This window comes from Copidosoma floridanum, unplaced genomic scaffold (genome assembly GCF_036245765.1).
Source record: "Copidosoma floridanum isolate Cflo_tuat_1 unplaced genomic scaffold, Cflo_Japanese_pri ptg000013l, whole genome shotgun sequence".
NCBI classification, from domain to species: Eukaryota; Metazoa; Arthropoda; class Insecta; order Hymenoptera; family Encyrtidae; genus Copidosoma; species Copidosoma floridanum.
In genome coordinates this window covers 21274144-21290238 of record NW_028321890.1, presented here as the reverse complement: position 1 = coordinate 21290238, position 16095 = coordinate 21274144, and the positions used below count along the sequence as shown (strand labels likewise).

Genomic DNA, 16095 nt, shown 5'->3' with positions numbered 1-16095 from the left:
TCGCGCGTGCATATCTGCACTGTGTTCCGATTTCGGATTCTTTCGCGCTAACACTTCATTCGGCTTCTTCCCCCACCCCCCACCAGTGTGATATTTATTGCAGCGAAGCCTTTGGGCTCTCTTCTGTTCTCCCGGGGCCCTTACATAACCCTGTGGGATATCTGGGAGGAATGTTTTGTTGTTGTCGTTTTTTTTTTTTTTTTTTTTTTTCCACCCGATGCCCTCCGTGGCTACCTGCGCTGCCTCGGTCGTTTTATTGCAGGATTGTTCGCGAGCGCACAGGTGAATAGTTTATGCGAGCCCACTTTCTTAATTTCTCTCGAGAAAAGCAACGCGTGCTCCTTTTGTTTTTTTTTTTTTTTTTTAGGGAGTAAGTAGGGACTCGTTGCGTTTCTCGTCCTTTTGTTTTTTTCGTTTCGCGTTCGCCAATGGCACTTTTTTTCAACCCCCACGGGTTCATCATAGGTGCCGAAGGTATAAGTGAAAATGACGCGTCTCGTCACGAGGGGAGAGAGAGAGAGAGAGAGAAGACATTGGCTCTGCTCGCGATGCGCGTAAATATAATATGCCCCTGACATTTCTCTCTCCGAAGCTCGCGACCGTCAAACGTGCCTCTGTCGTTTTTTTTTCTCCTCCCTCTTCCACTCGTTCTCAATGAAATCGGCGGCATTGCATTGCCCCCGATCGGTTTCGCGCGGACTGACGAGGACGAGAGGAAAAGAGACGAGCGCCGTTCGTACATATACATATCGGCTATGTCGCTGTCGTGTAATTTAGTGCCCCGTGGAGGCCGGGACGGTAATCGGCGCTGACAAGGCATAGATACATTTATACATGCGTGTCGCCACCGACGCTACCGTAATGCACCGGAGCTTGTATATTACACGCGTCATCGTCGGCAAGGCTCTCGTTAACGACGATCGGCACGGCGGTGATGTATTAATATTGTCGTCGGCGAGGGGAGGTGCACGCAGGGGGGGGCCCCGTTTGTTTGCGACACTTGTTTACACGAAGACACGCGTGACGGATAATTCCTGCAACGGGTATACCTCTACGAAATTACAATGGGAGAGGATTGTGGTCGTCATTTGCGTATACGCTTAAGGGCACCGGTTGACCGCTCTTGCTATATGACATACCGTCGAAATGTATTGTGTATCACGTCGGAGGAAAACAGTAGCAAATTACTCTTGATTTTATTCACAGACTCAAGATAGGGACAAAAATATGGATAGAAGGACTTACAGATGTACAGGTCATAAAGTAGGCACACTGAGAGAAAAATATAAAAATTACTGGGCTAGAATATGGTAATCTGGTACTGTTCGGTCGTCTAGAGATTTTTTACTATTGGAACAATAATTTTTAGTGTTTAGAACAGTAATTTTTGTTGTAAGAATATTGATTTTTACTGTTTGTACAGTACTAATTACTGTCCGGAATGGTAACAATTAAGTTGGCCAAAGTAAAAATTCCCTAGATGGATGACAAAAGAATTGGAAAGCTTCAAATTTCAAGAAAAATCATATTGTCTCCGTTGCAGGTATCAATGACACATACAGAAACGAAAATACTATTGTAAATTCATAAATGCAACTCCTAAGAACCGACAGAGGTACAAAAACAGGAGTGCGATAACAGAAACTCAAAGGTAATACCGAGTAATGTAGTATATTGTGAGGGCAAAATCATAATTATAAGTAGGGACCCCCCAAATATTTAGTGGGTAAAAATCAAAGAAAGAAATTATGGTGGTTACGTGCGAATGACAAAGCAGACTCTGTAACGAGTGGCTTCTGCCAAACGTTTGGATTAAAAATTATTTCCAGACACATTAGCTCTTCGATCATCATTCGAAAGGCTAATCCCTTGTCTACTGATGCTTGTCACTAAATGGATCCTACCGTATTTTTGAGAATACGTACTCATAAATCTTCGATCGTGCGACAACTCCAAAATAAAACCATTTCTTAACTATGCAAGACTATAAATATGTCAAATCATTTACGGAAATGGGCATAAAATATTTATTGTGAGTATCTAATAGTATAAACTTATCCGACTATGGCACATATTTAAACGCTAGTAAACTCAGGATGTATTAAAATGTTTATTCGTTAAATTATTCTTCACTTGGCATACAAACAAATTTATATACAGTAACGCATTTTGATAGCAATGGTAATGGTTTTATTTTTAGCAACGTTTCAAAACATACCAACATAATCTGTTTCCATCTATACTCTGCTTTACTTTGCAACTCTGGCACCTTACGGAGCATCGTTTAGAAAACCCGTTTCATTTTCATAATATACTATTTTAACACAAATTGATATAAATATTTTTTTCTGAACAGCCTATTGTTAATTGATGTACTGAAATATGATATCTTTGATGCCTCATTAATTTTCATGGACATTATCGATCAATTATTTTTGTACTATATCCCGTAACTATATCTATTGTTGCTACTATAATTAAAAATTGATTTTGATGAACTGAGCGTTGCAACTAACGTCATAAAAAAAAAAAAAAAATTGGTTCCATAGTTCTTTTATTATCTATTGTTATTGATTTGTTAGCGTTATACTATGAAGATGTTCAGTTTGATGATGAAGGAACAGATGTGACTTTAGAACTTGTTTACACTATAAAAAAGTTGCATTTCATTTTCAACTACATATTTTTTTTCCTACATAGTTAATGTATTAATCAACTTGAAGCATCTCAAATGAATATTGCTCGCATCATTAGAATTCCAAGACTACGTTTTAAGTCGTTATGTCATTTCAATCGAATTCAATATTGTCGACGTGTTCAATTCATTGGTGCGAATCCAATTTGCATAGCATAATAACTCTGACACGCAGATACACCACAAATCCCACACGAGTGCATGATCTAGCTATCAATTTACACGTTCATATCGAAGAGAGTAATTTTTTTTTTTTTTCTCTTTTTACTTCCTCGATGATCATCAATTTCAATTGAGGACAAAATTTGTCAAACCATAGAAATTCGACGAGTCGCATTACAATAACGGCATGTACCTCGATTTAATTAAACGTTTTTGTTGTTGCTCCCGTGAGCTCGTCCAACAAGTTTTACCAACACCAGTAACCGGTTGGGCGTACAGTTGCTTAGCGCAAAAAGGGACCAGCAGGTAAGTATATATAGTGCCCCACTGTAAATATATTTATCTACGCTTGCGCGTACGCGTATATGATATTCGCAGTTATGAGAATTGACGCACAAAAAAAAAAGACACGGGGAGTGCGTGTATCGATGGCGATTAATTACCGACTGCGGTGACGCGCGCCCGGACCTTCGTCCCCCGTGACCTCGTGCCGCGCCAATTAGAGCTGGTATATAGGAAAAGCACGTAGTTTTCTTTAACGACATCGACGCCGCGATCGTCCTTTCTTTTTTTCTTTTTTTTTTTGAAAAATCTCGTCGAAGGTGACGAGTCTTCCGGTTGCGTAGTGGTATAGAGGCGATGAGAAAAAATTTGCTGAGGCTGAATGGAGTCTTATCTCATCGACAGGTCATCGATAGCCATCGTTGTCGCACGGATGAAAGAGAAGTGGAGAAGAGCGCGCGGCTTTATTTATAGCTGCGAATGAGTCGAGTGTGCCGCGAACATTCCTTGGGCGATGAATTAAAATTCATCAGATTTTTTTTTTTTCTTCATGCGCAGCGTTATCTCAAGGAATCAAAAAGGTTTATTGAAATAATCCTTTGTTTTTTAATACTAATGATCAATTTGGAAACGGTGAGTGAAATCAATTCGGTTTATGCATCTGTTTTTCAGTGCATATTAAAAAGGACTCGCGTATACGCCTCAAAAATAATTAATGACCTAGGTAATAATCACAGAAATTAAAGATAAGCTTATTTTGTCAATTTGCTTAAACTTTGTTGTTTCAAAATCATCAAAAAAATTGCTTCTAATCATCGGGTATCACCTGTCAAGGAACATTGGACATTTATCACTTTCTTCCCAATAAATAATAAATAAAACACCATTAACCCTCCTGAATCGTAAATTCATCCAATTACAAAGCATTTATCCGCCCTAATTTTTCTGTAACATCAAGTACACTGCAGAGAATAGACGCACCGTATACACAAATAGGTACGTGTAAGAGAAGTTACAAAGAGAAGAAAAGAGAAATTATCTTTTGCGTTGTACTCCGAAAAGCTCACGCGCCCATACTTAGTAATGCACAGCGTTGACGACTCATTCCCCTTGGAATTTCCTTTCAGCAGCTTAATACCTACACACACACACACATATATATTTTTCTCATGTGTAGACAATGCTCTATTCTTGCCAAGAGCTCCTCGGTCTTTTGTATATGGTTATAGAGACACGTGGCAAAGCCGAGATAATACGAGGACCCTCCCCGTGTATCCGCACTTCCTCGTGCCCCGACGAGCGACTTTAATATGTGCCCCTTGTGCTTTAGCACCACCCCCTCCCCTGTTAATAGAAAATAAACGCATTATAAACGCAACGTTCGCGCGCGTGCAATCTTTCGCTTGTGAGCAGGGGACCAAGGAATTTCTACTTTCGTTGTATATAGCCCCGTGGCCCGTGGACTGGTGGGGGTTTTATTCGAGAACCGGGTGAAGGGAGGGTTGGTGGAAGAGAGACATTCTTACGCAAATTAATTTCAACTTTAATTTTCCCGACAGACTCGCTGACATTCTTTTTTTTCTTTCCTCTTTTCACTCGCCGTACGTATACACGTATCGGGGGGTTGGACCGTGAGCGCGGACCGCTACCATACTCTCCCTTCTGTTTGTTGGTTTTTTCTTTTCCTTTTTCGTTTCACCTTTTTCTCGCGATGCGAGATTTAGTGATTACAATGAGAGATTTATTGTTTAGGGAAGCAGAGAGGCGATTGGGTATGTGTGTGTGTGTGTGGATGCACGCGTAAACGCGCACAAGGTATACGATGTGCGCGGGGAGCGAGTGACGCACCGCGAGGTGAGATCAGCTTACGGGGGCCGTGTTGGTTTTGCACGGCTTATTTTTCTTCCTCCCATTAGAGCCGCCAATGCATGCGTTGCGAGCGCTTAGGTGTAAAAAAAAAGCAAAAAAAAAACTACGCGAATCGAGCCTTGGGCTCACTCTATGCCATTGATCGTCCGATTTTTCTTTGTGTTGATTGGCGATTTTTATCGGTGTTGATCGATTTGACACATCACGTGCACCTGTATTGGAAAAAAAAGGAGGAAAAACCCGCGAGATCGGAAAAAACTCCAACTCGAGCTTTTGTGGCGAAACGTCGAGATTTAATTAAAAACAAAAAAATAGTTATATACTTTATCCACCAACACCAACAGGATATTGACGAAGCAATTTGCGTCAGTTTATAATTGTCCTTACAATACAAGTAAGAATTGTTTGTTCTCGATTTCAGCGGTAATTTTGGATATCGTAACCAATTGAATCGAAAGTTTCGAGTCCAACAATCTACCAACCGCACTACGCTATCGATGGTATACATATTACGTGGTACCTACATCGGTCTATTGACTTATTTACACCGAGGTATAATGGTAAAAACGATCGTGTCTGCCGCCCATTTCACGATGAGCTACCAGGTCTAAGACAAAAGAAAAGAGAAGAAAAAAGAGAGAGGTAGAAAAAAAAAAAAAAAAAACCACATTGGGTCCAGAATCGGAATGTCGTGGCTTTTCGCGGATCATCACTCATTCCTTGTAATCTTCCAGTCTCATCTCCTCGGGGGCGCCCCTCGTGACATTGCGCCGGCTGACAGTGACGAATCGAAAACCTCACCCGAGAAAGTCACAACCCCTTGAGTCATTGGCTCCTCCACACTCCGCGGGCGCTCACCTATATGCACACGCATGTATACGTATACATATAGATAATTGTTCCCTTATTCTCTCTCACGAAAATCTATTTTATTCCTGCTGTACGGCTACAGGAGTTATAATCTCGTCCGCGCGCGCGTTTCATACGGGCGGCTTTCACCTGACGCCACCACCCCCTCCCCACCCTGTTTTTTAATACCCCATGGATATAACAACAAGCCGCGTGGTTGGAAGAATGTCGAGGATTCGGGTGTAGGTATCGATACTCGTGAGCTTTTTCGCTGCTGCATTCGGCTGTACTGATGATGCTGGTATGGTTGCTTAATAAGTAGTAACAATACGACACAGCGCGCAGACACGGGTATATACAACGTAAGCAGGTATAATATATAACACGTGCTCGCGGTGTTGTACCGAGTTTATCTATCTGTTATCGAGACCGCGTCGGCAGCGGCGCGTTATTGTGCCGTGGCAGGTGATTTTTCTTCTTCCTCCACTTGGTTTTCTCCGCGGTGATTCGACATAAATTAGAGAATCGGCGATACCGATCGCTTCGGGTATGCGTGAGTGTTTTTTTTTTTTTTTTTTCTTTCCCTGTGGGTATTCTCACTTGGTTTTATTGTGTACACGTATATATATTTGGCTTACGAGCCGATGATCCACTCCTTTGTCAAATGATTTTAAGACTATACGTAGGTCTGTTGGGGAAGATTCGGGGAAGCAAGTATCGCCAGTCAATAAAACACTCTCTGCTATAATGGCCATTGAGCACACATCAAAGCTCACACCTTTGTGAAATACCTCGGGAATACGTGGCATTATTCTTTTACCGATTCGTCACTTCGTCATCGTGTACAAAATACGAATCGAAAAAAAGGAGAAAGAGTATAGGCCGGAATAAAAACGTAAGCAGAGTATACCCGGAGTCGTATGGTATATCGGTGCATTTCAATGTAAGGAGGACCAAATGGGACGAAGCTTTTTTCGAGACCGAATGCACGGGGAATGCGTTTACCGCGTGTGATATGACAAAGTCTTTGAAAAATCATGAGATGGAGGAAATTAAAATTGAACTCCCCGGTACACCATTTTACCTTTATTTTGGACAAGGATATATGCTATAAAAAGATTTGGTGATACATTTTTTTTTTTTTTTTTTTTTTTTTATTAATTTGCAAAGTGTCCAAAAGATGATAAAGAAACTATCGCATTTTCAAGCTAAACTTGAATCGCAACTCGTTATCCAAACGACACTATAAATTAAAATTTATTTCAAGTGGTTGGGTGGATTTAAGTGCCATCGTTCTTTTCCGATAAGTTTTCACAGAGTGAAATTACAGACTGTACCATAATTGAGACAATAATTTCCCATACGGGATCATGCGGGGAATGTATCGTGAAAAAAAAAATGATCTTACGATTTTTCGGAGATTTCGGCATGTATGCCGCTGTTTAACATTCTGCATTTTCCTCTTTTTGTGGCAAAGTCCGCGGAATGCCCGATGATAAATGCGCGCTGTTTTTCTCAAAACGCCGGTCGCGCGCACTACACACGAGCACACGGCCGTGATGAGATTATCGCAGTCACTTTTAGCGCACTTCTTTCACTTATATGTATACACTACATGTATAGCGTGTATATATACGCATACAGGCGGCACTGCCCTTTCTGGTTTGTTTCGTTTTATTGCACACCTTTTTTTCCCCGTGACAGAGGCTCGCGTTCGACGACGGGGAAACTTGTTTCGCAATAAGTACGTGCTGGATTTCATTTCGCTTTATTATTGTACACTCCGGGGTTTGGACTTTGCGTATCTACTTAGTCAAATAAAAGTGATTCGTTTATTTATTTCTTTTTTTTTTTTTTTAATTGATTTAATTATTAAAATAACATTACATTAAAACGGTATTACATTTTTTATTGGCTTCTTGTAATGTTTTTTAAACTAAATTAGCAAAAAATTCAATAGGAGCGCAGTTAATTCTATAAGTAATGATTTCGTTTATCAAATCAGTCAAAAGTATTTATTAATTCATTTACTGCATTATCGGTTTTTGTTTTTAAGCAGAAAAACAGTTCATGTTATTGATACTACTCAATAACTTTAATTTTTCGAACATATCAAGTAAAATATACCGATAATCTTTTTTAAATTCCATGCCCTCCGTTAATCCCCAAAGTCTGTTCAGTAGTTGAAAAAAGAAAAGTTATATGATACTGTAATTCAATAATTAAGTACCAATAATTATTTTGTACACCAAACCCGGCGTGCAGTCCAAGGAGTTTATAGACAAAAGCCTCAATAAATATAATTATGATAAGCTTTGACTTTGTCGAATCACGAATACGACGAAAAATTAAAAACTTTCTCAAACCCACGTATATAGTTTCCGTGAAAATGACTCTTTCAACGGCTTTTAGCACCCGCTGTGCCCTCCTTGTACGGGGCACCGGAAAAAATACAATTACGAAAGCGTAAACACGCCACTCCATCCCGAAAGAGCAGAGTAAAAGATGGGTCCCCGTCAACCCACGCGAGAACTAAAGAGAAATCCCCCTAATAGCCGCCTCCAAGGCAAATCAGGGGTAAAGAAAAAAAAAATCAGCCCCATCGCGTATTCTCGTCTCGAAAAAGGTCCTCTTTTCCCGAAGGAGAGCCCCGCGGGGAGAGAAAAATCGCCACTATTTTTGCGCGCCTCGGCTCCTATGTGCACAAATGTAGGCGCCGAGAGAGATCCGGGCAAAAAAAACGATCGGTAGTTCCTCGTCTCCTCCTCCGTCGTTCTGCACCTAAATACCCATTCGCTCCCGTCGGGACAAACAGGTTTGCGCTATTGCTCGCGCGCGCGGGTATTTATCATCCACGGACGGGCCGCAAAAATTATACATGCAGCGCAAGAAGCGCGCGCGCGCGGAGAGCTCGTTTTCTCGCGCGAAAGATAAACATCGCGGTCGCGAGCTTCGGGGTGTGTTGTGTGTACACGGGATGAAAAAAAAAAAAAAAAAAAGGAAAAATCGGCGCAAGGGAGCGGTTATCGGCCGCGTATCGCGGGATGGGGGTGCTCGCTGCTGCCGAGTTTGGCGATGACGATCGGGATCGTGGGGAAGATCTGGGGAATTAAACTGCCGGCTGGGTGTTTATCTCCGGTTGGCCGCGCTTTTTTTGCTCCGTATTCTTTCGCGGAATATATATTGTGCTGCGACCTTTCGCGGTTGATAAACCGATGATGCGAACGGAAACGCGTTTTACCGTCCTGTTGCATCGCGAGTGTAGTAAGCACGCCTTATTTCACGGATTTTTAAACGCTTTGAAAGAAAATTTTTGTTCTTCTTAACAAAGTTGCTTGGTTGACTAAATTTTTTCCCTACAAATAAATGCAATACATTTTACATGTTAAAATTTAAAACTTAAGTATTCGAAATCATATTATATTTCAATACGTTAAGTCTTTTTTTTTGTTTTTGTCTAAATTGTTTTTGCTGGGTTTATTTATGTACTGTATCCAGTATTAAAAAAAAACTTTTTTTTGGATCAAATAATGCACAAAGAATTTAGCAGAGAATTAAATTACTACAACACAAGCACTTGAAAAACCACGGGATCGGTGGCCCATCAAAAAATATACTTCAAAAACTCTACTAAACTGAACAATTTTAAACGGGAAAAAACAATCGACGCAGGAAAGCTGGTAGAGTGCAAAACGTGCCCGTCACAGCTTCAGAGTACTTATTACATTCGTAATCTTCGCGTTTCCATTAATAATTGTATGACTCGATGGAGCCGATTAAATATAGTTCACAAACAAAGCTATGGTGAATCGTTTCGTAGCGAATCGCCCAAACACCAACGAACTTGCAAACATTAAACTACTCCCACGTCGTCCAGGGAGGAGGAAAGCTTCGATAATTGAGACGTCCTCTCAACATCATCGTATACTTACAACACGTGCAATCCGCACGTCCACGCTCGCGGATTAGCGCTCAATGTAAAACAGCCGCTTCGAGTGGCCGTAAAAGGTGGGGGGGCATCCCTTATTCTGTTTTATTGCGTTTGTACGCGAGCTTTGATGGGTGCAATATAGGCAGATTATACGTCCGATTCGGAAGAATACGCGCATACAATTCGCCCTCCTCCACCTGTACATGCTCACCAAGTGTAGGCGTATATATACGTACTTACGGGCGAAGGGAGCGAGTCGCTCATGGCTACGCTTCTGTAATTTATTATTTCCCGGGAGGAACTTACTTGTACACACACACATTAGCGCTCTCACGCGTTGGAGATTAACCGTGTGGAAGGTAATAGGCGCGTTTGCGCGCGTGTGGACGTCGGCTCTCGGCAAAGGAGAAGACGGACAGGGAACGAGGGTCCGCTGGAGGGGTGGAGAGAGAGAGAGAGAAAAAAAAAATCATTTCATAAAAATTCCTAGCCGCTCGCCGAGCATTTTCCGTCGCTCTCGTCGTCGGGTGTAATTGAAGAAACAAAGAGGCTGCAATTACGCCGGCAATTAACGGCTTGTCGGCTCGTTCCTCCTACTCGTCCTTATATTTTTCTCTCCCTCTTTCTCTCGTCCTCGTGGCGTTCGACTTCTTTTGCTCTCCCCGCGGCTCTTTGCGCCCATCCCGCGGGACCGACGCGGAAAAGAAGCCCTCCAATGTGGAGGTGAGACTGGCAGAGTGTGTATATAATATATATATTTGGAGTACGATGTGAGTTTCGTCCATGGGGTTCCGACGGGAGTGTGCTCGATGTTCTTTTTTTTCAGCCATCATTTTGCTGCCAACTTTTAGCAATACTAACTTATGCCTCCGATTCAACGAAATTTTTTAAAATTGTTCGATTGAACTGATGATTTTTTTGTATACCCTTCAATGGTTACAATTATCAAGTTTTTTCACCATATAAATTTACCAAAAACAATGTTAAAGTATTGTTAGTTGTTCGACCAAAACTTGATACCGTAAATTAAACAAAGCAAAAGATTTCTTTGTGCATTTTAAATCTTTTTGCTGCTAGAATGAAAACTGTGAACAAGCAATGGCGTCTTGAGTGTAGTTCCACGGATTTCTCGAGAAAACGTGCGATTAAAAATGAAGAATTTTTACTTTGAGACTATTCTTACAGTTCAATATCATATCTAAACAAGTTTTATATTATTTTTAGTTTTTAATATAAAACTAAGTATTTTAATATTTTGATAGTACATCTCAAATAAAATAAAACACAGTGCATGTAAAAAAAATAACTCGGCTATTTCATGACGATTTTTGTTATTTTTTATGGTAGGACAACACTGTAGACGTAAATATATTTAATACAAAAAAAAATTATTTTTTTGAGCTCCACAACTTTGTTGTAAACGGATGCGCATCAATGGCGAACGCTACTTTTCTTACTAGAAAAGCGGTAAACATCCAAAGTTAAAATAAGTACCCAATCTAAGAAAAGTAACACTTTCAAGGAATAATAATTTATAGTTGTGAGTGAATTGTGTAGTCATTTCTCCCGCAATTTCTTGTGAATCAGATAAGTAGTACCTTGGAGTTCGATTTTTGAAATGGTGAATAATTAAATTTTACGGTTTCAAACTCGGTTTCAAATAGTTATGGCGAATCCAAGAGAAATGTGAGAAATCATTAAGACCCCAAGTAAGTACCACACACGTAGGGTTACGCATAGGAAAAAGTATGATTAGCTAAGTGGAAACTGTAATGTGTGGAGCACAATACTTTACAACACAACAAGTTCCACCAATGACTCACGTAGAGAAATCGTTGTTGGTTCAAGAACTGTCCTCAGAGTAATTTCTAGCGGAGGGAGTAGTACCCCTGACTTTCTATGTGAGTTATTGGAAGAGAGCCATACTTATCGTACACGATATTTTTCCAAAATTTGTATCATAGTTGCTTGATCCGTCGGAGTGTTCAGTTCGACTCTAGCAAGGATAGTGGGCAAGTGTGCGTACAAGTGCTCGTCCGTATCCCGTAGTGTTTGTTACTGACTATTCGTAAGTTTTTTGGAGTGTAGTCTTCTTTCGTGTTCTTCACGAAGAGGTTGAGACAAGTATTTAAGAGACATTTATTTGAGATTTATTAGAGTTTGAAGTAATACCGATTTTATACAGGTGGAAAATGAGTGAAATTAAAGTGTTTGGTAATAAAAAGCGAAGAGTTGACGTGTCGGAAGACCGTATGCCGCACGGCGAGGAGAACAGCAACGATTACATCATTGGAGATAAACGTATTCCTGAAAATTTGATGATCCAACTCTTATGCGGACTTGACAGTCAATCGCTGTTCAACTGTCAATTGGTGTGCAAGAGTTGGAATGGATTGATGAAAAATTACGTGTGGAGGAAAAAAGCGGAGATGATGATTGGCCAGTCACTGGTTGGCTACCGCACGGCTCCGTGGACCTTTTTCTCATCGCTAGTACATGCAATAAGTACCAACATCTTTGATCGTAATCTAGTAAAAAATCACTCTGGAGGGAGATCCTTGACGTTTGGATGGTCTGGTGACAACTACAAGTGTACGTGCTATTTTGCTGTACAAACATTTACGAGTTGGCAGTGGGAACGAATGTTTTCTCATGACCCGGTATTCGAAGGTGGGCGTACCTGTATTGTCGCTACTGATCCCAGAAGATCAAAACACCAAGTTATAGATTTGATCAAAGAAGGATTTCATGCAGATTTGTTGGATGTGTTGCAGCCCACTATTCAGGTATGGACGAAAGAAAATTTTTTTAACATCAAGTAAAACCACATAAATTGGAATGATTTCAAATGTGACATTACTACAGTTTGTACAGTTAAATCATTATTTATGGTTAAAAAATCTGTTTACCAAAGAAATAATTTTTTCACGATACTTAGGAAACAAACTATTCGTAGTAATTAAATTTAAGATGTAAAGTGCTACCCCTTAAAAATAGCTTTTAACGCAACGTAAAGGTTAAGTAAGTTTGATATGTTGAGTTCATATTTTGTAAGGAATTTCTGAATCTTTATACACACTGGCAATGAATAGTATTCTTCCTAATGAATCGGAAGCCTTGAAAAGTTCTAAAATCAAAATATAAAAACGGTAAGGTTTTTTCTTTGTTTTCGTGCGGCATACATTGTACATGTCATTCGTAGTATAATTCTGTTTGATTTTGTTAAAGTACGAGTACTAAACAGTATTATTCTACAAATGTCATACAAAACATATGTTGCACCAAAAAAAAAAAGAACTTTACCGTTATTATATTTTGATTTCAGAACTTTTCAAGGCTTCAGATACATTAGGAAAAATACTATTCATTGTCAGTGTGTATATTAAAGGTTCAGAAATTCCTTACAAAATATGAACTTAACACATCAAACTTACCTAACATTTTAGTTTTGTTAAAATTTTAAAACTTACTTTTAAGGGGATATACAACGGTCCCACTAAATTTCTACTACTAAAAAATACTGTATCAGGATTTTTATCTAAGATGCTTTTTTCTTTTTCTTTCTTTGATTAAACTACTTTATCATATAATTCTCAAAAATTTTTTTTTTAAGCTAACTACATAAATTCAACTACTCCTTCCATTTTTAATTTCTGTACTTTAACTTTTTTTAGGTGAGCGAGTATTACACCATCGATGAGGGGATATCTCATTGTTACTATTGCCAAATTGACTTGTTGACCGAAAACGATAAGGTTATAGAGAAGTACGGCGCTTTAATAGAAAAACATACTGAGAAGCCTGGAATAAACGTGTGGCATAAAGTAAGTCTACCAGATTTCTAAAGTTAAAATAAGTTAATGTTTGAAATATTAATATTTTACATTTGCAGATACAATTTCAAGTTTTCGGATATGGCCCAGGGGTGAGAAAAATTAGATTCATTGATGGGGGAAGTGATACCAGAAATACCAATATCTCCAATAGGTTTATTGTTAAAATGGCAGGAGCTTGTGTTAAATTACAATTGCCAAAATTAAACAACAATGTCGATGGAACAGATTAATAGTGTAGAAGTTGCATGAATGATTTATGTATAAAAAAAAAAAAAAAAAAAAAAAAAAAAAAAAAAAAAAAAAAAAAAAAATAATAAAAAAAAAAAAAATTAATATAAAAAAAAAAAATAAAAAAAAAATAAATAAAATTAATATAAAAAAAAATAAAAAATAAAAATAAATAAAATTAATGTAAAAAAAAAAAAAAAAAAAAAAAAAAAAAAAAATAAAATTAATGTAAAAAAAAAAAAAAAAAAAAAAAAATAAAAAAAAAAATAAAATTAATATAAAAAAAAAAAAAAAAAAATTTATGTATAAAATTAAACATAAATAATATATACATGTTATTGTATGCTTAATTGAAATAAAGATAAATTAAAAATTACTCGTGGACGAGATAGTTTATTAATAGTATTTATTCATCGCTAGCAACTATTCTATCAGATTGCCTAAATTCTACAGTAAAAAAGTGATCATACACTCATCATCCTATCGTATCCACTTTTTTAAATCTATTTCGTCACTTTTATCGTTTGTTTTCAACAGAATTCCGCGTATACGATAAATTCTGAGTCTAATTTTGCCGACCTTGCACTCACTTCTTTTTTTTTTTTTATTTGACATTTAATTCCCTAAATTAAACAAGGGGCTAAATTTACCATCCAAAACATGACGACTGGCACGTGAGGAACGACTGATTCACAAGTTGCCAGAGCAAAAAGTGTCTTTAGAAGGAAGAATTTTACTTTGAGACTATTATAAGGCACTCCCATTCATCGGTCGTGCCCAAATATAATTTTTTTTGAAGCAAATAAATATCGACAATCGAGAACGCCCACACAAAAACTCCCGATATTTATATACGAATTCCACATGAACGTAAAATACGACATTAAAATACTTTTCGTGTCACTCGGGACGAAAGAAGGGCAATTGTCAGCACCGCAATTTGGTCCCCCCCCTGCCACGGCACGCGCTTCTTTCACCCTCCGGCAGCATTTCGTCGTCGCATCAACAATCCATTCATCAGCATCTCGTCGCACCCACAAGTACAATTCGGATGAGAGCGGCAGCCCGAAACCAGCGGAAGAAGAAGTAAAAGAAGAAAATTTCGAGGCTTTTCATCGACGTGCTTAGCGAAAGTGAGCTCAAGGCGACCTTTTCATCGCGCGAATATCGAAGAATTCGGGGAGTCACTCGCCCGAGAGGACATCAAAGCACTGACTCTCCCACCTCCCACCGACTTCCTCATTTCAGCGCCCGGCTATCCCTCAACCCCTTCCTTTTTCTCGGTGTAATCATTTATTATCTCCCACTCCCAGACGGGCCCAGACCCGAGAGAGAGTAATGAGCACAACGACTTTATGAAGCGTCGCGGTATCGAAAGGGGAAACCCGCCTTTACGACCACCGGAAGTAATACACTGCTGTTAAGCGCGCACACACATACATACACCGTAATGATGTATTTATATGTGTATATATACTATACTTGTTTGATGAATTTTTCACGCGCTATGAATTTTCGCGAGCCTTAATGTATTCATCAGGTAGTTGCGCTCGTGAGATGTATGTAAAAACGAGGCTCCTTCGGGTTCGTACAATAGGGGCAGCAGTATATCTTTTGCCATATTGTATAGGTATGTATATATACACACACAACAAAAGAGATACGGGAAAGTTTGCATACAAACCTTAATGGCTTGCATTATCTCGCAAGAGAGGACTATATTTATTATGTACGGAGCTTTCTATAGGCGGAAAACGGTAGCCGGCTAAGTGGCATCGATAGTCATATAATATATACATATATACCTGGGTGAAGGTAACAAAGTAAACGCAGCAGATAAAAGAGTATTAGAGAGAGAGAGAGAGAGAGAGCTCCCATGCGTGCGTATATATTATGCTTATGGTACAATGAGAGTATGTTTCTATGTATATGAGAGGGTGCGCGCTTTGTGTTCTCAAAAATTAGCCGAGCGAAGGAGCCTCTTCTTGTTTTATCCTACGAGCTCTCCTTGTGCTCCTCTTCGCTGCTGTTATATGTACTACTTTCCTGAGGTTCGCTTATCACGAGGTACAGTAGCTCGGCGTAATGGTCTGCGGAAGATGAACGATTGCACGGGTGCGCATTCATCTTCGCCGCCTTCTCACTGCTGCGCTTCATTTTACGAGTATGGGTTTTTTCCTTTTTTTTCCCCCGTGATTAATTTGGATGATTGATTTTTACGTCTGGCTCAATGAATGGTGCTC

At 39.3% G+C, this 16095-nt stretch overlaps 2 protein-coding genes across 2 annotated transcripts in view; one reads left to right on the top strand and one right to left on the bottom strand.

Moving 5' to 3' along the window:
* vg (transcription factor vestigial) overlaps positions 1-16095 on the bottom strand; it is an 82131-nt gene that overhangs the window by 21085 nt on the left and 44951 nt on the right. The window lies entirely within an intron of this gene.
* LOC149374957 (F-box only protein 2-like) lies at positions 11699-13863 on the top strand. Its single transcript, XM_089591510.1, has 3 exons — positions 11699-12574; positions 13463-13612; positions 13681-13863. Exons 1-3 carry the CDS (start codon positions 11981-11983, stop codon positions 13852-13854), a joined length of 918 nt encoding a protein of 305 aa, XP_089447636.1. The 5' UTR covers positions 11699-11980; the 3' UTR covers positions 13855-13863.